The sequence below is a fragment of the Portunus trituberculatus genome, chromosome 5 (assembly GCF_017591435.1).
Source record: "Portunus trituberculatus isolate SZX2019 chromosome 5, ASM1759143v1, whole genome shotgun sequence".
Classification (NCBI taxonomy): domain Eukaryota; kingdom Metazoa; phylum Arthropoda; class Malacostraca; order Decapoda; family Portunidae; genus Portunus; species Portunus trituberculatus.
The window spans coordinates 9375078-9400753 of NC_059259.1; the positions used below are offsets into that span (position 1 = coordinate 9375078).

The 25676-nt window shown below is 43.9% G+C and overlaps 1 protein-coding gene across 5 annotated transcripts; it reads right to left on the reverse strand.

Moving 5' to 3' along the window:
* Positions 1 to 4538: 4538 nt before the first annotated feature.
* Positions 4539 to 24907, reverse strand: LOC123515650 (E3 SUMO-protein ligase RanBP2-like). 5 transcript variants are annotated; one of them, XM_045274478.1, is made up of 8 exons: positions 24758 to 24907; positions 16714 to 16933; positions 12601 to 12642; positions 10011 to 10163; positions 9425 to 9574; positions 8653 to 8787; positions 6986 to 7135; positions 4539 to 6427 (listed from the first exon to the last, which is right to left on the reverse strand). In XM_045274478.1, coding segments are annotated over exons 1-8 (987 nt in total). In that variant the 5' UTR covers positions 24893 to 24907; the 3' UTR covers positions 4539 to 6425. The 5 variants fall into 5 exon arrangements, with proteins under 5 accessions (XP_045130413.1, XP_045130408.1, XP_045130428.1 ...); XM_045274473.1 differs by having other exon boundaries at positions 12583 to 12642; XM_045274474.1 differs by lacking the exon at positions 4539 to 6427 and adding an exon at positions 6611 to 6620 and having other exon boundaries at positions 12583 to 12642.
* Positions 24908 to 25676: the final 769 nt, after the last annotated feature.

The window sequence follows — 25676 nt, forward strand, 5'->3', positions numbered from 1 at the left end:
CAAATCAAATGAGCATCAAACATTAAACTCATGCAAAAGATAATGAAAAGAAGTCAAATGAGCATCAAACATTAAACTCGTAGAAAAGACAATGAAAAAAAAAATAAATAAATAAATAAAATAAAAAAAAAGCTTCCATAGATGTACCCTGTTGACCTTAAACCTTACATAAACCCCCGGCTGTATATATGTGGTGTACTTAACCTGCTTAGATAAGGGCAGGGCAGGGCAGGGCAGGGCAGGGCGGGGCGGGGCGGGTAAGTTGGCTCCATCTAGGCAATGTACGGCGGCTCCCATCACTCCACCGCCTTGTATTGCCTTGATGGGCGCTAACTTGCCGACCCCGCGCCCCTTCCTGTCCGCGTGTGTGTGTGTGTGTGTGTTTCTTTATTTATTTATATTTAGATAGGTGTGAATGGAGAACAAAGTGTGTTATATGTTATCTATATCAGTTTGTTTTCTTTAAATGCATAGATGTACGTGTTTTGAGAGAGAGAGAGAGAGAGAGAGAGAGAGAGAGAGAGAGAGAGAGAGAGAGAGAGAGAGAGAGAGAGAGAAATTGAACACAAACACAAACTAGACTCAACCAATTTATTCCCAACCTAGAATATATTACACAAAAAATAAAAACAATAAAAAATGAATAAATAATAAAACGAACCGAGAATAGATAAGATAAGGACAGGACAACACACACCACCAATGACTGACTGCCGACCAAACACCACACACCTGCCGCGGGAAAGACAGGTGTGCTGGTGATTTATAAGCCAGCTGCGGTGCCCTTCTACAGACGCAGCAGGGGATGGTTCTAAAATGTTGTTCTCTTGTCCGCTGTTAACAAAGGGATGATTCTGTTTTCTCTCTCTCTCTCTCTCTATGCTACGTTCCTCAGTATATCCTTAAAATTATGTATATACTAACTAAACCTGTTCCATCTCTCTCTCTGAAATATTATTCTCTTGTCCGCTGTTAACAAAGGGATGATTCTGTTCTCTCTCTCTCTCTCTCATGCTACGTTCCTCAGTATACCCTTAAAATTATGTATATACTAACTAAACCTGTTCCCTTGGCCTCTCTCTCCGAAATATTATGTATTCTCAACTAAAACCTTCTTCCTACTTGTCTGTTTACCACTGACATGTAAACTCATTTTAACAAACACATGAAAACCTCGAATAAGGCTTGTTAACCCCTTCAGTACTGTGACGCATTTTTACCATGAGATTTGCGTACGGTTAGACCATTTTGTTGACATTAGGAAGGGTCTATGGAAGTCAGAAGATTAATGGCCACAGTCTTCACTATTTTTACCCATTCAGTACTGGGACGCATTTTATTGACATTAGTAAGGGCCTATGGAGGGCAGTAGATTAATGGCCACAGTCTTCACTATTTTAATCCCCCCATGAATTTAAGCTGTATAAAATCACCGAAAAGTAACCAGAATGTATATGGAAACGTGTCATGGTACTGAAGGGGTTAAACTGCCACTATTACAAAAAAAAAAAAAAAAAAAAAAAAAAATTAACTATTGAACCATTGAAAACCACTTTAAAATTTTACACTCTAGAGCTTGTACTTCAATGAAAACGCCATTGAAAATATCCATAACCCCAAATTATGGCATGGTAAACTATTAGCATCATAAAAGCACCATTAAAAACCCTATTACCTCCATTAGAGCCTGCTAGATTATTACGCAACATGTAAACACCCTTGAACACCTCCAATACCTTCAATTATGGCACGTTTAACAATCACCATCATAAAAACATCCTTACAAACCACTATACCTTCCATTACAACCTGTTAAAACTATTACTTAAAATGAAAACACCCTTAAAATCCTCCATTATGTCCAATTATAGCATGTTTAACTATTAGCATCGTAAAAACACCCTTATAAACCGCCTTATCTTCCATTACAGCCTGTTAAAACTATTACTTAAAATTATTACTCTTAAAAACCTCCATTATGTCAATTATAGCATGTTTAACTATCAGCATTGTAAAAACACCCTTATAAACCGCCATATCTTCCATTACAGCCTGTTAAACTATTAGCATCATGAAAACACCATAAAAAATGTCCATTATCTCCCACGAGCCAACACAACTATTACTTACGAAATCTTTGAAAACTCTTTAACTCCCACTGGAGCCTGTTAATCCCTTCTGTACCATGATGTGCTTCCATAGTCATTCTGCTTACTATTTCTTGATTCCATACAGCTTCATAACAACGAAGACTGGCCATTAATCTTCTGCCCTCCTTAGACCCTTCCTAATGTTAAAAAATTGCCTAATCGTACACAAATCTCAAGGTAAAAATGTGCCCCAGTACTGAAAGGGTTATAATAGTGAAGACTGTGGCCATTAATCTTCTGACTTCCTTAGACTCTTCCTAATGTCAATAAAATGGTCTAATCGTACACAAATCTCAAAGTAAAAATGTGTCCCAGTACTGAAGGGGTTATAATAGTGAAGACTGGCCATTAATCTTCTGATCTCCATAGACCCTTTCTGATGTCAATGAAATTATCTAATAGTACTCAAAACTAAAGGTAAAAATGTGTCCCAGTACTGAAGGGGTTATAATAGTGAAGACTGGGCCATTAATCTTCTGACCTCCATAGACCCTTCCTGATGTCAATAAAATCATCTACTCATACATAAATCTCAAGATAAAAATGTGTCCCAGTACTGAAAGGGTTTAACTGTCACTCAGCATCAAAATATTAATGTGGGTTTAGTATACAATGTACTTAAAGATAATCCTTTGACCCATCTCTCAGGGCTGGCTCTTCAGTGGTAGTCTTCACATTTGTCCTTTACCTGAACCATTCTTACACCAAGATTCTCAGTGACTTGCTACATTAATTCTTTTGAAAGAAAAAGTCAAGATTGATGAGTCAGAAACAAGACCCTTTAGACAAGTGAGTCAGATTAATCCCTTTAGTACCATGATGCATTTTTTACCTTTAATTTTTGGTGTGTAATTTTATACACAACAGGGTTTATTGAGAGAAAATTGAGAGAAGCCTTCACTATTTTAACCCCCTATGTAATCAATTCTAAATGATAAACAAGAGCATCCAGTATGAGTTCCATTGTTAGCTGTTCTATGAGGCGACGGGCTTGTGGAGAGCTGCTTTCATGGTAGCTAAGCATGGCCTGAAACCTTATCTACAAGTACAACCAAGTTTCTGAAGCTGCATAAAATCACCAAATATTAAGCAGAATGAATGAAAAATGCATCATGGTACTAAAAAGGTTGAGTTTGTTACAAGTAGCAATGAAATGGTAAACAGGAACATAAAATAGGTAAGGCACACAGGTAAGGCAATACACATGGAGGAGTGTTTTAACCCCTTCAGTACCTACCATGATGCATTTCCATACTTATTCAGCTTACTGTCTGGTGATTCTACACAACCTCAGAAACTAATGTGGGGGGAATTAAAAGTGAAGACTGGGCATTAATCTTCTGACCACCATAGACCTTTCCTGATGTCAATAAAATGATCTAACTGTACACAAAATTCATAGTAAAAATGAATCTCAGTACTGAAGTAGTTAAGGGTGGCTGAGAAACGATGGAAAATGAGCGAGTCACAAGCGACAATGAAATGGTTAACCTCTTCAGTACCTACCATGATGCATTCCCAAATTCATTCAGCTTACTGTCTGGTGATTCTATCCAGCCTCAGAAACTCATGTGGAGGGAGATTAAAATAGTGAAGACTGGCCATTAATCTCCTGACCGCCATAAACTCTTCCTTATGTCAACAAAATGGTCTAACTGTACAAAACTCATGGTAAAAATGGATCTCAATACTGAAGAAGCTAGAGGTGGCTGAAAAACAAAGGAAGATTAGTGGGATTAATGATTTAATCACAAATAGCAATGAAATTACTAAGAACATACAACAGGTGAAGCACACAGGTAAGGCAACACACCTGGAGAAACAAGTCACAAATAGCAATGAATGGGTTAATAGGAACACACAACAGGTGAAGCACACAGGTTGGGCAACACACCAATGGAGAAATGTTTTAAGGTAAAGCAACACATCAATAGGGGAGAAATGTTTTACAAGGTGGGTTAGGAACAAAGGGAATGGTTAAGAGAAACACACAGTTGAAGGACAGATAACAAAGAAGACAGCACAGCAAAGCACACCAGTGGAAAGAATCAGGTGTGTGGTTCAGGATTGGTTAAACATTGTGGCAGGCAGAAAAACCAGTGAAGAGGTGTGGGAGAGGTAAGGCAGCACACCTGTGATGAAAACCAGGTCTCACATGTGTAGTGAAGGAGTGGACTGAGAGCAATGAGGCAAATAGCAACAAGAGAACCACAAACAGGGGATGAAGTGGGTGGGCAAGGCAAGGTAAGGCAAGGGAGGGCAAAGCAAGGCAGGGTAGAGTAGGGTAGGGTAGGGCAAGGCAAGGCAGGGCAGAGAAGAGCAAGGCAAGGCAGTGCAGGGGAGGGCAGGCTTGCACACCTGTAGGGAAGGACAATGAGGGGTCTGGTGTGTAGTTCTGCCATTTATTACGACCTCTAAACCTCCGATCACAATGTTAAGTGCTAGTGGCGGTAGAGAACACTCCTTCCCTACTGATATATATATATAAATATATAACACACGTAAGATATAACACATGCACATCGATGTCATACGTACGCGCAGGAGAACTTTATATACATTTATATATATACGTGTATGCGTAAATAACACTGCACTTCGTTATTAAAAGGCCTTGTGAACATAAATGCACCAAAAAATGAGAAGAATAAAAATTAGGTTTGAATACCACGCCTGATGGTTTGTTGTTGTTGTTGTTACCATCATTCCCATTATGAACTTGACCGTTTGCACAACTGACACTTAAAGTCTCCATTCAGCTGGATACAAAAGTCACCAGTAAAGGATTCCTCACTTACAAAACACTACAACCTCCTGTTACCACTTTTTTGTTATTTTGTTTTCTCTACAAAACCTTAAACTCTTCTTTCTCCTTTTTATCAGAACAATTATTTATTATTACGGATCACTTGAAACTGAAGCCTCAACACAAACCCTCCAACCTGTGCTCTCAAGATAAAAAAAAAATAAATAAAAAAAAGTCTAAAGAACATGACCACCAGAAAACTAATAAAAAAAGAAGCAAAAACAAAGACGCCATAATACCGCACACCTCCCCTCCAGACATTGATGGGAATTTCTTATACTAAAATAAATCTTTACACGCCCTTCACAGTAGATCAGGTACAGCATCAGAGCCTCCGACAAAGATACAGTAACTCCACTTCTGACCCGCCAGCGCGCTGCTGTAAACCCACACGCGACACACCCGCTGCCACCCACGCCCGCCGCCCTCTTGCCGTCGGGTGTTGGGACGACTCTTGCCCCACCCACATCCGCTGTCACTGAACAGACAGGCTGGGCAGGGTGTGGCGGGCAGGCGGCTGGCACGCCCCACCCAGTGAGGTTGAGGCACCACTGGGGGCTGCCGGGCCGGGCGTGGGTGTCAGCAGGTGTCCGTCAAAAGTAATTACAAAGAAAGGAAAACCTAAAATCCTGTATGTGTATGTGTGTATATATAGAATATATCGAGGTTGAAACAAAACATTTACCTTAATTGTACTGGACACAATGTACCAAGACTCCACAATCCTAATTTTGCGGCCGATTTCCTCCCCTCGAGGTGACGTGACGTGACTTTATGACTTAAGCGGTAGTGAGCCCTGGACGCAGGCCCCAACACTAAGTAACACTAACGCCGGACTAACCCTAGACAAGCTTCCCTCTGGTGTTCTGTGGCGAGGTATTGCAACTGCTGTCTGTCCCTGCTGCCAGTGGTGGTGGTGGTGGCGCAGCAGTAGCAGCCGTGTCTGTCAGTCGTGGCACCGAACAGCAGATATGTCTCGGCACCGCGACTCGAGGGCAGAGTGGTGCGGCCCAGCACTGTTGTTGTTGTTGTTGTTGTCGGGTGGTACTCTGGCCCGGCGGCGCAGCGTCAAGCGGTAACAAGCGTTGGCCACCGGCTGTTGGTGGCATGTCCAGAGGCAGCGCTGAGCCTCGCTAAGCATCAGATTGGTGAACTAATGAACCTTCACCACAAAAACTCTTTGAGCAATCCTCCTTAATGGTAAAGCCTATCTCGCTCTCTCTTTCTCTCTCTATCTCCGTCTCGCTCACTCGCTCTAACTCGTTACATGGTAAATTTTGAAAAGACACAAAAACAAAGAAAAGTAGCACATTAGTTTATACCCTTAAAATGACTCCCTTTTAATATATACTTTTAAAGACCGTGAGAATAAATACCGACGGTGGTATTCATGCAAAACTCCTCAATGTCAGGTTCCTCCTCATCTTGGTCCAGATGTTCGTGGGGGTGAGTGGCTGCCACTGTCCACATCCTGCAACAACACATCAAACACTATTATAACCTACCCCAACACACACACACACACCACATCCTTCAAATACCAATACCACACACCAAACACTGATATGAGTAAGGTGTCCACATCCAGCAAGCACAAACACAAACACTGACAACATTTGCAACACCACCAATACAATTATAACACACCACTTAACTTCCACATCCTTCCTTCTCCCTTGCTGCTTACAACACTCCAGGTTTTCTCTCCTACACACAAACACACTCCTCTACTTCAACCATATCAAATCTTTCAAACATACACGTCTTTCACTACACTGCACTCACACACAAAAACTCTCTCTCTTACACACACACACAATCTTTCTCTCACTTCATCTAACACACTAAAACAATCTTACATACCTTCCTCACTTCATCTAACACATTTAACTCTTACAAACACCACTCCCACTCTCTTTCTCATTTTATTTTTTCTCCTTTTCTTTTTTTTATCCTCTCATTTATTTTATTTTATTTTATTTCTCTTTTTATTCTCTCTCTCTCTCTCTCTCTCTCCTCTCACACTTACATTTTGGGGAGGAGCACTTGAAGCACTGGTCACGTGAAGCAAAGTTGTGGAACTGGCACTGCTGGCACTCCCAGTCGCCGGCCCGCATTCCACTCCTGGGCCCATTCATGCCGCCGCCGCCGCCGCCACCCATGGAACGGCCGCCCTCCTCTGTGTGACAGGAGGGAGGGAGAGCCAAGGAAAGTGATGGGAGGAAGAGAAGATGTGAAGATGTGCGAGAGAAGGGGCAGGGAGGTGTAAAGGAAGGCAAGTTAGAGGTGTGTGTAAGAGGAAGGTGACAAGGCATGGAAGGATATTTGACAGGAGGGAGGGACAGGGCCAAGGAAAATGATGGAAGAGATGTGAAGGGAAGTGAAGGAAGAGGCAGGGAGGAGTAAAGGAAGGCAAGTTAGAGGTGTGTGTAAGAGGAAGGTGACAAGGAGGTAGAGAAGTAAAGGAGTGGAAGAATATTTGAGGTTTGATGGATGGGAATAAGGAAGTGAAACAGATAAAGGATAAAAATGATAATAGAATGTAGAAATTAAAGAAAAAGAAGCAAAGAAGGAAAGGATACAAGACAATGATAGAATAGGAAAGTCATTAAGAGAAAGAAAATGAAGGAAGAAGGGAGAGAATTCATGTGTTAGTACATACATTTAAAAGTACAAGTATGCATAACAAATAGAGCAAAAAATACTTAGTGTGTGCATATATATTGCAGTACACATATACATGCCTACACATTTAAAAACCAGTGTATGTGACAATAAATAGAATGTGACACTACAACTACTACTATCATTACTACTACCACCACTACTGCAACATATCCACTGTGTCCTGACAACCCTAGCACATCAACACAAAGCAACACAACACAATCACTCCGAGGTGTGTCTCCCTTGTCCCTGTGGCCACTACTGCCGCCAAGGGCCTCACACAGCCACACAACGCACGGGACAGTTACTGGTGAAGTGAGGTAGGTCCTGCTGCAGTCTGCCTAGGGGAAGGTAACTAAGCAGGGAGTGATGTACAGGGAAGGCAGGAGGTTTGTGGGTAATCTTTGTGGTGTGAAGTGATGTCGGGAAGCAGCAGCAGTGTTTATATTCAGGCACTGCTTCTTCTGTGTGTGTGTGTGCTTGTGTGTGACTGGCTCTGCAACATTACAGGGACAGACAGACAGACAGACTTGTATCCTTAGTGTGGTGTTGTGGTTCTGTAAGTGTTGCAGTAAGTGTTCTGCCAGACACTCCCTGTGCGTGTGAGTGCAAGTCACTGGCACGGCGGCATCACCGTGGCTGCTACAGCCTCGCGGCGCAAGCTGAAGCCATGGTGCAGTGCGTGATGACACTGAGTGCTGAATGCCAGGCTCACCACACACACCTCGGCACAGCGCGGCAGCCTCCCTCACACTCCCTGAGCCCCATGGCCCATTCACCACCGCCGCTGCTGCTGCCGCCACCACCATGGAGGGCAGACATGAGGTCGCCCAGCGGTGCCGAGCCCGGCCAAGTGATTCGAGCGCCAATTTGTACATTTTTAAGACTTTCTAGGAGCTGCTGCTGCTGCTGCCACTAGCACTACACTGAGCCAGCCACCACTATCACCACCACCACAACCACACACCCACACCACGCCACACTCCACCCGCCCCACCCAACCCACCGCTAGCCTAGGCATCTACCTACCTCTCGGGGACCTGCACTTGAAGCAGTAGTCGCGGTGCGAGAAGTTGCAGAACTGGCAATTGGGACAGTCCCACTCCCCAGGCCGACGGGGACTGGAGTATCGGTCTCCACCTCCCCCACCCCCTGCGAGTTCGTCTAAAAATGCACAAATCAGCGCCTGAATAGCCGTCCTCCGAGAAGCTGCAGGCATGTATATAACACAAGGTGTATAACACAGGAGGCCTGTCACGTGCCTGGCCCTCCCCTCACCACCACCAATGGTGGTGGTGCCCCACACACCCGCATCACAGGGTGGTGCCTCTCCCTAGCACACAGCGAGCCTTGCTTCCCTCCACACGCACACCAAACACACACACAGTCTGGGTGTGAGGCGGCACCACTCAGGGCGAGGTGAGCAGCGGCCGGCCACGACGTCTCCGGGCCGGCAGAGACCAGACAGTCCCATCGCACCCCTTCACATCTCCCACCCCACACCCCGACGGGACGGCTGCCTCTTCTGGTGTCACCGCCCTGAGCTGCCTGACACGAACACTTCCCTGAGGCCTCACCACACAGCCCGCCTGCAGGTCACCAGTGCCTGTACGCCTGCCTGACAGCCAACACCTGGCCCTCCACACACACGCACACGCACGCTGGCATACGGACTTTGGGACAAGGCCAAGTGACTCACCAAACCTCATAAGGATGGGGAAACACACCACACTACCACACCCACACCCACCACCACCACAACCTCACCTACCCCCGGCTACCCCCACCCGCCGACACTCACCTCGGGGGGAGTTGCACTTGTAGCACATCCCGCGGGACGAGAAGTTGTGGAACTGGCACTTGGGGCACATCCAGTCACCAGGGCGCATGTCACGGATGCCGCCGCCGCCGCCGCCACCCATGCGTCCACCGGAGCCAAACGAGTCCCCATCTGTAGGAGGCACAGACCGGCTCATCCAGTGTTGGCAGACACACACTCAGGAATGCCATCACTAGGGCAAGCAACACAAAACAACAATAACAGGAGTTAATGAGTAGAGAGAGGAAGACCAGCAAGAGGTAGTAAAGAAGAGAAGAGAAGAGAAGAGAAGAGAAGAGAAGAGAAGAGAGGAGAGGAGAGGAGAGGAGAGGAGAGGAGAGGAGAGAGAGAGAGAGAGGAGAGAGAGGAGAGGAGAGGAGAGAGAGAGGAGAGGAGAGAGGAGAGGAGAGAGAGGAGAGGAGAGGAGAGGAGAGGAGAGAGAGAGAGAGGAGAGAGAGAGAGAGAGAGAGAGAGAGAAGAGAGAGAAGAAGAGAAGAGAAGAGAAGAGAAGAGAAGAGAAGAGAGGATAGGAGAGGACACACGAGGCAAGGCTAGAGGTGAGTCTCACCCTTAGGGGTCCTGCACTTGAAGCAGGCGGTGCGTGAAGCGAAGTTGGAGAACTGGCAGCTGGGGCAGTCCCAGTCGCCGGGCTTCACATTGGAGCGGCTGGAGTAGCGATCGCGACTGCCGGAGTCGTGGTCGGAGTAACGGTCGCCCCATCCTGCAGGGAAAGGCCTTAATAGTCCCCAGGCATGGCAGTCCACACCAGCCCCCACCACCACCTCCACCATGCTAGTTAATCCTTACTCCCCTACATGCACCACCGCACCACCACTCCCACCTCACCACCACCCACTCCAGGACAGCAAGGGGCCAACCAAGGCCCCTCACCACCTGCAGCAACTTACCCTACATGCAGGTTATCACCCATGACCCTCCCTCACCCCCAACCCCACCCCGAAGCCAGAGGTGCCCAGCCCTGGACCATGGCACCCCATGGAGTACACACGGGTGCCTCCCAGGTGGTGAGTCTACCATGCACTGACTGACTGACTGACTGACTGACTGACTGACTGACCGACCGACTGACTGGCTGGGTGGTTGTTACAGGGGTCAACACTTCACTACAAGAGGGGGGAGGGGTGTGCAAGCCTTACTGTGCTACTGTAGTACTTTGGTTATCCGAACTAACAGGAAAGGTTGAGAGGATGCAGGAGCCACCTATCACAACCCACACTTGCACCTCTGCCTTGCTGTACTGCTACTGCTACATTACCTTACTCCCTCACTGCAAGCCACTTACTTACACAAAGAGAACAAGTGCAAAAATTTATGCCCACAGTCCAAGGTAAGTTCCTCCAGCCCAAGTAACATGAGGAAGTGAAAATTAATGATAGGTGTATCCTCTACCTCATCCCAACGTGGCTAGACTTACAGGTTACTTCAGGAAACAAAAACTAAGATACCCTACTCAAGAAACTAAGAAAAGGGACTACTTAAATAAGGAAAATGAAAAAAGTATAACCTCTTAACATACGTCTCATTTACTCTCACTCTCTTTATACACACACACACACACACAGTCAGTACCTTACCAGGCCAGCAACAGGACCTACCCCCAGCCAGGGCATGGACCTCCTGCTGATAAGGTTGTTGACACTCCAGCCCAAACAAACATCTCACCTCACCCAGTGACTACTAACCCCACACACTGCACACACACACACACACACAACGCACACACACACACACAGCTACAATATCCCCATCATAACTAGTGGTGCACTGAGGTTCAAGTTCATGGTAGACAGGTAGGTAGGTATATAGATATTGAGATACAATGTATGAGGTACTGTGTGCCTATGTGGCTTTCCTTTTTTATTTTATTTTTTTTCCCTTCCAAAATTAAAATAGGGGAAAACAAAGTTGCAGCAAAGCTCCTTTTAAGACCACACACTTTAAAAATCACATTCAAAGATAATTATTTTAGGTAAAATAAAGAATGTTGCAGATCTGAACAAAATTAACTTTCATTGCTCTAAAAACAATAATTTTCAAAATTTTCTTTTCATAACCAAGTTGCTCACTTTCAACTATCATCATCATCATCATCATTATTACTATTGTTACAGAGCACCTCTCCAAGACAGGCGCTGCGTCACCCTCCTGAGCCAGACGGCCGGGCGTGTCACCACACTGGGCCACACCACCGCCCCCAACCACACCACCACACCGCCGCCTCACCTCACCACTGATCGCATCTCAGTGTTGCTGCTGCTGTTGTTATTACTGGTTATTACAATTATCTTGCCTTACAGCAAAGTAACACCTTCTCAACATTCTCAATTGTCTTTTCATTTTTTTTTCCAGCCAGATTTCTTTTCAGTGTGCTTCCCAATCACTGAATACTGACAATACTCATGTCTTGCATATTTACAGCCAATATCATCATCATTGCTATTAGTATTATTACCATTTTAGCTTCTCATACCTTTACAGCCATTTTATTATTATTGTCATCATTATTGAATTAACAGGCTCCATAGGCACATAATTATCATTGATATGACAATGCCGGAGCCTGGTCCATTGAGCAGGGCCTGCCTGGTGCTTGAGGCAGCATGGGCCACCAGCAGCCGTCACTGCGCACCTGGGGTCAGGAGCCTCTGCTGTGTGCAGCCAGTCAGTATTGTACTGTTACTGTATTGGCACCACCACACCGTCACCCCTCGTCACCAAAACCTCATGACCTCGTCCACCTTGTTACTCTGTCCCTTCCTTCCTGGTGGCAGCGTTGGCCGTCCCTCCACCAAACCTGCTTGTTGCCTTACTCCTCTTCCTTCCTTCCTTCCCGGCGACGGCCCTCTCCCGCCTCCTCTCCTCTCCTCTCTCCCGCCCTCGGACCACCGCCACCGAACCAACCTGTTGTTTCCTGCCTTACTCAAAGCCTCACCCACCAGACATGCCAGCCAGTTCGTCACTCTTGGGCAGGGCCTCTCCGTCAGACCTGCTTGCCTTGCCTTGCCTTGCCTTACTCTCGTCAAGCCTCATCACTTCACCACCACTCTCTCGGCTGGCTGTTCGGTATGCAAATGATGAGTTTTGTTGCTGTCACACATCCATGTCAACACAGAACTCACCCTCGCGCTCACTCTCACCTCCCCAATCGTTAGAATCTTTAGTGTCCTCCATTGAGTCTTCTGAAATTAAACAAAAATAGTTTACTTGCCACCATCCAGCACCATCTTGGCAGCAGCAACAATCATCATCATCATCATCATTAATAGCCAAAAAAGTTGTCAAATGTTGGGCAAAAAAAAAAAAATCAATACTGGGTCTTAAGAGTAAAAAATCCAAATAGAGGTTTTGTTCATGAAATGCTGTCCGTGAGCCAGATGGAGCTCACGGCTGTCCCGCCCCGCCCTGCCTCTTCCTGCAGCAGCAGCGGCGGCAACACATCAAAACAAATACCAATAATGAGGTAGAGAAACATGTGGCCACAAGCCTGAGACATTTGGCAAGGCACGGACACACAAGAAGCTGGAGACAGACAGCAAAAATCAACCGTTAACAGCTGCATGAGGGCATTACAACTGTCTCTTCTTGCCAGTCATAATAAACACTGTGGTTACAACAAAAACAGTCGAACCAGGACACTATACATTTCAGTGTCCCTTACCTCTGTGTCACCTTATTAATGAAGAACAGGGGAATGGGTAGCAAATGGATAACCTTATGAGCTATAGGTGAGTAAACAATGAGTGCACTACAGTGGGTAACACTAGTGACTCACCACCCACACACTGCACTGAACAGCCTGCTCACTGAAGGAAAATCAATCAGAACAGCAATCAGTAGTAGTTACCAGCAAAAAATAAATAAAGAAATAAAAATAAATAAAGAAAGAAAGAAAGGTGAAACAAGGCAATGATAAACCAGGTAACTAATGAAAAGAGAAATGAAGATGGAGAAAGCTAAATGAACCCTTTCACTGCAATACAAAACAATTCCCAGCACCAGAAGTAATGCATGAGATCTTTATAAGCATCTGCAATAAAGAAAAAGGTGAAAAGAAGAGATTTTTGCAATTCCTACACAGTTTAAAGATTGGAGAGAGCCGTGGAACAAGTCAAGACGTTTCGGAGTGATTAGTCAATAAGGAAAGATTTACCAAACAATAATGAACCGGGTAACTAAGCAATGTACAGAGAACAAAGGAAATAGATAAAAAATGCTGAAACAAACCAGGGAACTATTGAAAAAAGCAAAATAAAGATGTAGAAAGATAAATTAAAGAACGAACACCAGATAACGAAAGGAACCCAATGATAAAAAGGCAATATAGAGATAACAAAGGAAATAATAGATAAAAATGCAGTAGTAATCAATCAGATTATTGAAAAAAAGCAAAATAAAGATGAAGAATGATAAATTAAAGAACTAATGAACCAGATAACTAGAGAAACCCAATGATAAAATGCAATCTAGAGAACAAACCAGTAATAAAGCAGTGTATTGGAGGAAAGTATGATAAAAAGAAAGGCACAAAGAAATAACAGATGAAAAGGTAAATAATCCAATAAACCAGGGAAGTGGAGAATATGTATGATGCAAGGAAGTAATGAATAAAGTTAAAGTAATGAGAGAGAGAGAGAGAGAGAGAGAGAGAGAGAGAGAGAGAGAGAGAGAGAGAGAGAGAGAGAGAGAGAGAGAGAGAGAGAGAGAGAGAGAGAGAGATACAAAACAATGAAATAAACAACACAATAAAGCAATAACCAATACAAAAATAAATAAATAAATAAAGAACAGTGTGGCTCGTAAAGATTGACAAAATAAAATCACCCCAGAAAAATAAATAAATAAACGGATTGAAACTGTGACAAACGTAAATAAATAAAAGTGGATTTTGTAGAGGCTAAAAAGAACAAACTATCAATTACCAACATCACTTTCTATTTTCACTCAAACCTTCAGCCCTTACACAGCCTGGTTCACATTCCATAGCCACAGATGTAAACTAAAAACAAACCTTGGATTTTGTAGAGGCTAAAAGAACAAGCTATCATTAACATCATTATTTCCATTTGTTCAAGGTTTAAATTTGGAAAACCCAAGAAAACAATTAATAAATGGAATGAAACAGGAGAAAAAATGAAAAATGAAAATAAGAGTGGATTTTGTAGAGGCTAAAGAACAAAGTATCTATTATTAACATGACTATTTCTATTCAGGGTTTTAATTCAGAAACCTCAAGAAAAAATTAATACGGAACAAAACAGCGAATAAATAAAAATAAAAGTGGATTTTGTACAGGCTAAAGAACAAACTATCTATTATCAACATCAGTATTTCTATTTGTTCAAGGTTATAATTTAGAAAAACCCAAGAAAAAAACTTAATAAATGAAACAAAACAGTGAAAAACGAAAAATGAAAATAAGAGTGGATTTTGTAGAGGCTAAAAGAACAAAGTATCTATTATTAACATCACTATTTCTATTTGTTGAAGGCTCTAACTCAAACCTCCAGCCCTTACACACCCTGGTTCACATTCCACTGAGGCTTTCCAATGAAGTGTTCTCCTGCCACTACACAACACACACTGGTAAACTAACAAGGTCATTTGATAAGGCACTCTTGACTTCATGAAAGATAGGAATGCATAAATAAATTGGATGTTTGTTGTATATATTTCTTAAAACACACACACTCTCTCTCTCTCTCTCTCTCTCTACCTACCTACCACGTAAACATACCTAACTATATAAATGGATAAAAACTTGATATCTTACTGCTCTCTCTCTCTCTCTCTCACTACAAAGCATTTCCATTGTGTGAGCTATTAAAAATATATTCCAGAAAACACCATAAAGGAAATGAATATAGAAAACATGACACACTTCACTAAACACTGACACAGCCTCTCCTCTCTCCTCTCTCTCTCTCTCTCAAACCAGCATGTATTTAGTCGTCGATGTTTGCAACAGACCGCCAATTAGAAACATGCAAACTCCCAGAGAATACTGAGGGAGGAGGAGGAGGAGGAGGAGGAGGAGGAGGAGGAGGAGGAGGAGGAGGAGGAGGAGGAGGAGGAGGAGGAGGAGGAGGAGGAGGAGGAGGAGGAGGAGGAGGAGGAGGAGGAGGAGGAGGAGGAGGAGGAGGAGGAGGAGGAGGAGGAATAATCAGGAAAAGCAGCAGTGATAATGATAATAAAGATAATGAGAGAGAGAGAGAGAGAGAGAGAGAGAGAGAGAGAGAGAGAGAGAGAGAGAGAGAGAGAGAGAGAGAGAGAGAGAGAGAGAGAGAGAGAGAGATAAACCCTGGCCAAATAACAAAAAATGCAAACAAATGAAGGAAAAGAAAACAAATCAAAACTCAACAAAATAAACCAAAAAAGAAAACGAAGAAAAAAGAATCACAAGTTAATAAAATAGACAAAAATCTCAAATCTAAGTCATTCCACCATCACCATCACCACCACTATCACCACCACCATCTAGGCAGCCATAACTACAATACTGACGCTAGACAAATGAATTAGAGTGAAGAAATAGGAGGAGTATTTAGGGAACTGAGGGAATGGGAGTAAACTGGGAGGGGAATGGGAGAGAAATGGGAGGGGAATGGGGGGATGAAGATGGCCTAAGAGAGGGGAAAAAAAAATTAAATCAAACAAAATCAAATCAAATAAACTAAATAAATGTAAAATAGAGAACTGGATATATTGGCTAGAGAAATTGGGGAAAATTAGACATGGGTTAGAAATAGGCAAAAAATTTGACATCTAGGGTAAAGAATTAGGGTGGGAAAACTGACATAAGGTAGAGAATCACGGAAAAATTGGACATGATAGAAAATTAGAGAGAGAGAGAGAGAGAGAGAGAGAGAGAGAGAGAGAGAGAGAGAGAGAGAGAGAGAGAGAGAGAGAGAGAGAGAGAGAGAGAGGACAATGAAAGATGGTGATAACGAGGGATGAAGGAGATGAGGGTGGGGGGAGGGAGGAGAGGGTGATGACAACTATTGGGGAGGGCGATGGAAAGGGGTGATGAGAAGGGGGTGAGGAGGGAGAGCTGATTTGAAGATACAGGGGTGATGAAGCAGACTAAAGGAAGGAAAGTAAGAGGGGAGAGGAGAGAGAGGAGGAAGAGTTAAAACATTTGAAGATACAGTGATGTGGTAGAGGGGGGAGGGTTGGGGAGTGGGGGGAGGGGTGTTGTGTATCCAGTGAGGGGTGAAGGGCGGAGGGGGGTGGCGTGTGGGGGGGAGACATACCGGTGTAGCCTTTTCTAGCCTTCTCTCCTGAACTGAATCTTTTACGTTTAGGGGAAGTGGCTCCCCGCCCCGCCTCCTCCTCCCCTGATGAGCATTCCTCCACACTCCTCCCTCTCTCCTCCACCTCATCCCCCTCCACACTCCGCTTTGAGCTCCGGGGCAGCATGACGCTCTTCCCTTTGCTTCCTCTCTCGCTCTCTTGTTTGCTTGCCTGGTCACACTGTAAAAAACACCTTCGATATTGTTACCAACTCCATGCCACACCTTCGCCTCCTCTACTGGCAAGGTGTTGGTCGCTGCTCTCTGCTCCTTACCTTCACTTCCACCTCCAACCTTCACTCTTTCTCCCTCACACACATTAGCATAGCATGTTTATCCATTTCTCTCCACCCTTCAATCTTTCTCCCTCACACACACTAATACACACTGATACACACTAGCATAGCATGTTTACCCATTCCTCCCCTCTCTTCATTCTTTCTCCCTCACACACTGATACACAAATAGCATAGCATGTTTACCCATTCCTCCCCTCCCTTCATTCTTTCTCCCTCACACACTGATACACAATAGCATAGCATGTTTACCCATTTCTCTCCACCCTTCACTCTTTCTCCCTCACACACACTAATACACACTAGCATAGCATGTTTACCAATTTCTAACAGTAAGGAAGAGAAGGGGCATGCTGGTTTCATATGTGTGTGTGTGTGTGTGTGTGTGTGTGTGTGTGTGTGTGTGTGTGTGTGTGTGTGTGTGTGTGTGTGTGTGTGTGTGTGTGTGTGTGTGTGTGTGTGTGTGTGTGTGTGTGTGTGTAATTCACCTCGGTCGCCTGCTGGTCACCCAGCCAGTCTTCCCCATTACGGAGCGAGCTCAGAGCTCATAGACCGATCTTCGGGTAGGACTGAGACCACAACACACTCCACACACCGGGAAAGCGAGGCCACAATCCCTCGAGTTACATTCCGTACCTATTTACTGCTAGGTGAACAGGGGCCACACATTAAGAGGCTTGCCCATTTGCCGGGACTCGAACCCGGCCCTCTCAATTGTGAGTCGAGCGTGCTAATCACTACACTACACGGTGTGTGTGTGTGTGTGTGTGTGTGTGTGTGTGTGTGTGTGTGTGTGTGTGTGTGTGTGTGTGTGTGTGTGTGTGCACGCGTGTGCGTGTTCGCTCTCTCTGAACCTTTAAAATACCACCAACATATCCTCACAAGATTGCTCTTCATATGGAAACAACATTCTCTTCCCTTCCCAATTAATCAGCGTTACTCTTCCCGCCCTCCCTTTCTCTTTCCTCCCACAGCACACAGTAACAAAAGGCAGCGTTACTTAATCCACCCACCCACACTCCCTCCCTCCCATCCAGACACAATACATAACTAATGAATCATAATGTCACTGAACCTTCCTCCTGATCAACACCAGACATGTGCTTCAACAACATCAAACATTGCAGGAATGGTGTGTGGGTGTTTGAGTGTGCTATATACAAAGCCTGTGGTATGTAAGGTTCATAGCTTCTTGCATTAGCCCTTATTCTGTGACCCCTACCTCTAATCTGCCTGGCATTTCTTCCTCACAAAGGTAAAATTACTGGTAACAAACAGTCTAAAGGTTATCCAAGAGTACTGATCACAATTCACTATTCATCTATTCTTTTATCCTCCTCCTTAGCTGTGATGTGGAGGAAAAGGGGGGAGGAGGAGGAAGACCAAGAATACTATCACAATTCACTATTCATCTATTCTTTTATCCTCCTCCTTTGCTGTGATGTGGAGGAAAGGGGAGAGGAGGAGGAAGACCAAGAGTACTCATCACACCAATCTCTCTATGCTGTTGTTAATGTAGTGTGTTCTCTCACCATGATCTTTATACTTGCCTAACACTATCAGGTCATTATTCATCCGTCAATCTATCAATCCTTTTAGTACGGGAACGCTTCTCCACCTTGAGTTTTGGGTGTGATTAAATGATTTTATTGACATTAGGAAGGGTCTATGGAGGTCAGAAGATTAATGGCCAAAGTCTTCACTATTTTAATACCCACTTAATTTTCTGAAGCTGTAAAAATCACCAAATAGTAACCAGAATGAATATGAAGACTTGTATATTTTAAGACATTTTCAGAGTTTGGTATGTCTTGAGAGCTATTTTAAGACAGTTTGGCTACGATAACACCATTTTATTGACTTTAGGAAGGCTCTATGGAGGTCAGAAGATTAATGGCCAAAGTCTTCACTATTCTAATACCCACATAAGTATCTGAAATTGTATAAAATCACCAAATAGTCACCAAAATTAATATATTAATATGAAAAATGCATCATGGTGCTGAAGAGATTAAGCTGATCTATCTATAACCATGCTAACTTTGTATGTGCTTGCCTATCACTATCATGTCACTATTCATCCCTACAATTCCATACCTACATGCTAATCTCACTATTTTCTTGCACAACACCATCAGTCACTATCATTCTCCATTCTGCACCTCAAACACCTTCATTATCAATTCTAGACCTTCAGATTTGCTCCCACAATCATCTCACTATTCATTCTCACCTTCATTATCATATTTACTTGCCTAACACCACCACCACTGCCTACATATTTAAAAGGTCACAGGTCTGCCAGTGTCCCAACCACCGAGAGGAAAAACAGTCACTGGGGTTGCTGTTTGTGTGCTGGGAGGGAGGGAGGGAGGGAGGGAGGGAGGGAGGGAGGAGGGAGAAAGAAAGAAAGAAAGAAAGAAAGAAAGAAAGAAAGAAAGAAAGAAAGAAAGAAAAGAAAGAAAAAAAGAAGGAAGGAAGAAGGAAGGAAGGAAGGAAGGAAGGAAGGAAGGAAGGAAGGAAGGAAGGAAGGAAGGAAGGAAGGAAGGAAGGGGGTGTGGTTTAAATGTGTGTGTGTGTGTGTGTGTGTGTGTGTGTGTGTGTGTGTGTGTGTGTGTGTGTGTGTGTGTGTGTGTGTGTGTGTGTGTGTGTGTGTGTGTGTGTGTGTGTGTGTGTGTGTGTGTGTGTGTGTGTGTTTCTCATGGGTCAATATTGTCTGAGCTAGAAAGGTCAAAAAGCTTCTTAATGAGACTCCAAATATGCTTGTGTTTGTGTGACAAATTCACTGACAGAGTCATTTGTTCAAGCTGTGACCTTAGATGAGCTTAAGTAATGGTGTGTGTGTGTGTGTGTGTGTGTGTGTGTGTGTGTGTGTGTGTGTGTGTGTGTGTGTGTGTGTGTGTGTGTGTGTGTGTGTGAATTCACTGAGTAATATATACACAATCACAGCCTTAAGACAAAGCTGAAAAAATGGAGTTGTTGTGTGCATGTGTTTGGGCTTTAAATCATTCAAGAGTAGAGTGACGCTGAAAACAGTATGTGGGAGTCCTAAATCAGAGCCACGTGTACAAATCACTCTTACAACAATGGATAAAAATAAATAAATAAATAAAAATAAATAAAATAAATAAATAACACCATGCCAATTAGAATATAATTGAATGGAACAAAGAACAGTCACAATCAGATTAATACCACATACAAGAGTCAAGTCACCACCTCATAAAATCAAACACACACACACACACACACACACAAGCACAGGGGGTGACACATTACTAGAGCCTTGCCATCCAACACACACACCAGCCCTGAGCTACATTAGAGAAGATAAGTGCACGTTATCAAACCCTGGCTGTGGCCTTCACCATAGAGGCACATGAGGATGATGAAGCAAACAACCTCATTAGAAATTCCCACTGGTTTTAATGATTGAGGAGTCTAGACATTGAAAAAAAGAAACACTAACCAGCAGGGTGAAGGAACAAGGCTGCAAAGGTGGTAATGAAGGATCTAACCTCATTATTCATTTTACAGTGACTTCAGTAATAGTGTTGAGATTCTAGTACCTTTCCCTTTAAAAACCAAATCATAACGCTGGTCAACCTATCTAAAGCCAAACCAAACCTGCTAGTACCAATAGTGCATGTGACCTTATCATTTCTCGAAGTGGGTTGAATGATAAAAGCAAAGAAAAAGTCCAGCTATCGAGAAACACAGTAGGAGTTACACAGCAATACTTAATGCTGTAAGGGCGCCAACAAGGCATGTGACCTCGTAAATCATTAGTGTTTTCAATGATTCAGCAAAAAGTGAGTCCAGACATAGGTAAGGTCACTAGTAAAGGAGGTTAGGTAAGGTTAAGTAAGGTAAGGTTGCTAGAGAAGGAGTTATGAGGTCACACAGGCCATGGGTTAGCCTCACAATCAACACAGCACCACCAGCAGCAGAACAGATGGTAAAATAATACTGTGACCTCAATATAGACCCGAACAGGTTGAACATATGCTAACACCACATAGCACAGCATTGTAAATCACCGCCAACACTCATTAGACTTGGTGAGTAAATTTGTGGAGTGAAGGAGTGTGTAATGCAAGACACTGTACTGTAAAGCTGCTCCATAAAATACCACGTTGCCAGATCATAAACTAAATTAAGCTATCATTTTTCTTAAAGCTTTTATTTTAGCAAATGCAGCAAACTGTTCTGTATTTCATTAATTCCTGTGCTTCTCCATAAAATTAGTACTACACAAGACTGCTATATCAACCATAAACTTTCTTTTTTTTATCTAATTATTTTTCCTGCACGGGGGGAGATTTGGCAAATAAAAAAAAAGAGGCCCACTTGATTGCCAGTCCCCTTAAAGTTCAAATAGAGTTTGCCAGAAGTCTGGGACAAATGTCTTCAAACCTCCCTCTTAATTAAAAGAAGTCAAGTTGTAGGAAGATGGAAATACCAAAGCAGGCATGGAGTTGAGCAATCGTTCTTACTAAACCTTTATTTTGGTGAACGAGGTAATATGTTCTGTTATCTTATTACTTCCTCTCCTCCTCCAAAAAAGCAAGGATAAGTGACTGCTACATCAACAATGAACTAAGTCAAGCAATCATTCTTCAGAGAGCTTTATTTTGGTGAAAGTAGCAAATGTTTTAGCTTATCAATTCCTCTGCTTCTCTATAAAATAAGCAAGGATAAGTGACTGCTACATCAATCATACTAAGTCAAGCAATCATAATCTGTATCTCATTAATTGTTTCTCCACAAAATAATGACAAGACTGCTACATCAATCACTGAGCCAAACCACAATTCATCTTGGGTACTTTTTACTTGTGTATTGCAATATATTCAGATTTTGCTTCTATATAAAACTGTTACTCCATCTAATCCACCATTAAGAGGAACACTTGTAAATCTATCTTGCCTTATCTTATATGAACTTCAATTTGGCGAAAATCTAAAACTGTTGTAAAATTAAAAGGCAAAATAATCCAACAGATGTTTAAGTCTGATGTCTTTTACTTCAAAATGGAGGCAAACTAAGCCAACTCACACAATTACCAATCTTAATAATAAAAGCAGCATTAATTTCTCTAAATATCCACTACAGCTAACATAACCCAACAGATGTTTTAGTTTGATGTCTTTTACTTCAAAATGGAGCCAAACTAAACCAACTCACACACAATTACGAGTTCTAACACTAACTGACATTAATTCCTCTTACTATCCACTAACAGCTAACATAACCCAACAGATGTTTTAGTTTGGTGACTTACTTCAGCACAAGGCCAAACTAAGCCAACTTTAACACAAATAGCATTATTAATTTCGCTAACTCTCCATCAACAGCTACCCTAACCCAACAGAAGTATTAGTTTCATGTCTTTACCTTCAACATGGAGCCAAACTAAACCAAAAATTTGTGCACAATTACAAGTTCTGATACAAACAGTGCCATTATTTCTCTTACTCTCCATCAATAACTAACCTAACCCAACAGAAGTATTAGTTTCATGTCTTTACCTTCAACATGGCGCCAAACTAAACCAAAAATTCGCGCACAATTACAAGTTCTGATAAAAACAGTGCCATTATTTCTCTTATTCTCCATCAATAGCTAAGATATCCCAACAAAAGTATTAGTTTTAAATCCTATACAATGATGCTAAACATTTTAACAAGAGCATGAGTTATCTCAACACAGATCCAAGCCTTGCAGTAAACTTAACCACTGCAATGTGTCCAATGCTTTATAGTCACCCCACTCTGAACACAAACAAGCCTTCACATGTGTTACTACAGGAAATCATCTAACACTTCCTTACCCCCCCTCCTTGCTTAGAGCCTATCCCCACCCTCCCCCTTCTCCCTCCCTGTAGTTGTAGTAGCCTTCAGTTGTGCCACTATAGGAAAATTCTAAGGCTTGTATTCTCACACACTTCTGCACTTCATCTCCCACTATTTCATGAGGATTTACTTAAATTTACCAGATTTTTTTTTTTTACAGTTCTAGAGACAGTGACAAGATTTCTGCATTATTAACTGAAGAAACACCTTTGAAAACCACATTAATCATCTCTGTGGCCTTGGAAAATAGTGGCGGTGAGAAAGCAAAGCGTTTCTGAATATGGACCGCACACAGCCTTTCACCCTAACCATCCCTGCCTCCTATCTCCACCCTACAGTTGTTACTCTACCATTCCCTTTGCTCTTTATATTCTCCTTTTGTACTGGTGATGGAATCCATTACAAAGGAGCAGCAACGTGGAGCAAGAGGCAATATTTGTGTAGAATAACCAAGTGCTATTTTTTGGTTAGTAACCGAAATAAACTAGTACCAGATGAGCTTATAAAGTCAGCCAGTGAACTTATTGAAATTCAAGCATGACCAATGAACAACACAGGAGACATATCAACATTTTCACAACAAGGTGCTACACATATTCTCCACCAATCTCACTCATCCTTTCTTTTCTAAGACACTTCCTGTCTGGCGCTGGTTCACACATCCTCCCATCCTGGACGATTCTTGAGAGCCCTCAGACACACGCGCACACGCACACAGGCCACTTTGTACTCATAATCCTCAATATACCATCTCAGAGAGAGAGAGAGAGAGAGAGAGAGAGAGAGAGAGAGAGAGAGAGAGAGAGAGAGAGAGAGAGAGAGAATGACATGACTATAAATGAAGCAAAAATAGACAAACGTTTCCTTGACCCAGACATTAATTACTGCATACATTAGAGGCATCTCCCTCAACCACGACACATGAGTGCTGGAATGTTTATATGCAAAAAAATAACTTTACATAAGCGTGTCTCCTACACATGTGCGCCACCAATCACCCGTGCCCCATGTGGCGTCCCCAGCCCCCCCCCTCCCAAGCACCCCACATAGGGTGGACCAGGCCGCCATATGGGTACATTCATTACAACCATAACTACCACTGCCACTGTGGGCCAAGTGTTGTGATGGACGTGTGTGCGAGTCAGCAGTCTCGGACCTCTGTGTTGAAACGTGTGGGAAAGGTCAGCCAGGCTGTCCCATACTGGGCGCCCTGCCACCCTGCCCATGCCACAACCACAAGGCCACCCCGAACCACCCTGCACCAGCTGTCCCCACCACCGGGGCCCCCATGCTCACGGTGGTGACCCTGCCGCCCCTACACCACCCACCACGCGGCACGTGTGGTGCCCGCGTGCCCCTGCCAGATGGGGGCTGTCGCTCCCCCGTCCCACCGCCTGGAGAGGCATTCCTGCACGCCCCGGGCAGAATCAAGCCAAATACATCACACATATAAGCAGCGGTGTCTCCACTGCGTGACCCCGCCAGGCCCGGCGGCGGCGGCGGCCACGAGGCGTGGCGGCGCCAGCCTGTCGCCCCGCAGCCTGCACCACCTTGCCGCCCTGCCCGCCACCCCGCACCGCCTCTGCCGCTGGCCGCCCCTCCACCAATACCTCTAGCCAGGGGATGGCGAGGCCCAGCACACCCTGCAGGCCAGCACGGGACGGCTAGCACACCAGCAAACTAGCACAGCCCCGCCCCGCCCCGCCCCGCCACACTGCGCCGCCCTGCACCGCCACCCGCCGCCATTTGTTGGCTATTTTCTGTTGGCCGGGGCCGCCCCAAGCACCACAAGCTGCCCCACACACTCCCTGCCCATCGCCGGTGCCCCCTAATACAGGGGCGCCGCGCCATTACCTGGTGTGGCCGGGGAAGAGGAATAGCAGAGGAAGGTCGCCGCGCACAACGTGTCTCCTCGCCGCTGGCTTTCAAATGGCGGAGGTGCGGCGGTGCGGCGCGGCCACTCACTGCCGCCCGAGCCCCCCACGACATCCGGGACCGGCGACCCCGTACACTATACACTCTATTATAACAACAACACGCACTCTATACTCACGGAAAATACTAACAATTTTCTGTAACTTTTATATTACAAATTACTGGAGTAGCAGCAGAAAGTCCGGGCTAGTGACACCCAAAAATAGTGTAGCCTGGATTATGTTTAGAACATTTCCTGAAAAAGTAGACATTTTCTTTGGAACCTGTAAGGTCTGATATTTTTTCCGTGTTTCTAGAGGAATCAGTCATCAGCATGTCAGATAACGTACTTCATTATGCATTTAGAAATGGAATATATCCTTGCATTATCTCGTAATAATGCTTTCTTCTTAATAATGTTCCTCCGCTATCACGAATACAAAACTCATGACAAGAAATCAATGATTCAGCTTGGTAGTTTTCATCGATAATATAACTATTATTTTCCTCTACCCCAATCCTACATTACATTTTAGACATTCTCAATTTGTGATGCGGTGAAAATAATGTTTTCTCCATCCCCTCCCCTCTCAAAGTGCGCATCAAGAGCAGTTTTCTCCATTTGTCACCAGCTTTCACATTGCACTTCTTCTCTTTACACTTCATGTTATTTTTGAATAAGAGGAGAAAGACAATGATTGAAGGCAGCAGTGTGTTTGATGGTAATGCATTACTATGTGGAAGCGGTTCTGAGGGCCAATAACTCTCCCAACTCCTCAGAACCACAATATTTCCTCACTCCAACATCAATATATAGATTGTCTTTTTTACCTCATCGTATTATTGATTCCCAAAATTT

Bases quoted from the DNA above. Each gene is read 5' to 3' on its own strand.
- LOC123515650 (XM_045274473.1), bottom strand. From the start codon at position 24,892: ATGTCGTGGGGGGCTCGGGCGGCAGTGAGTGGCCGCGCCGCACCGCCG. The intron at 12,643-16,713 runs GTATGTCTCCCC...GTTTAATTTCAG, and splicing joins GGCTAGAAAAGGCTACACCG to AAGACTCAATGGAGGACACT. The intron at 9,575-10,010 runs GTGAGACTCACC...TGCCTCCTACAG, and splicing joins CAAGTGCAGGACCCCTAAGG to ATGGGGACTCGTTTGGCTCC.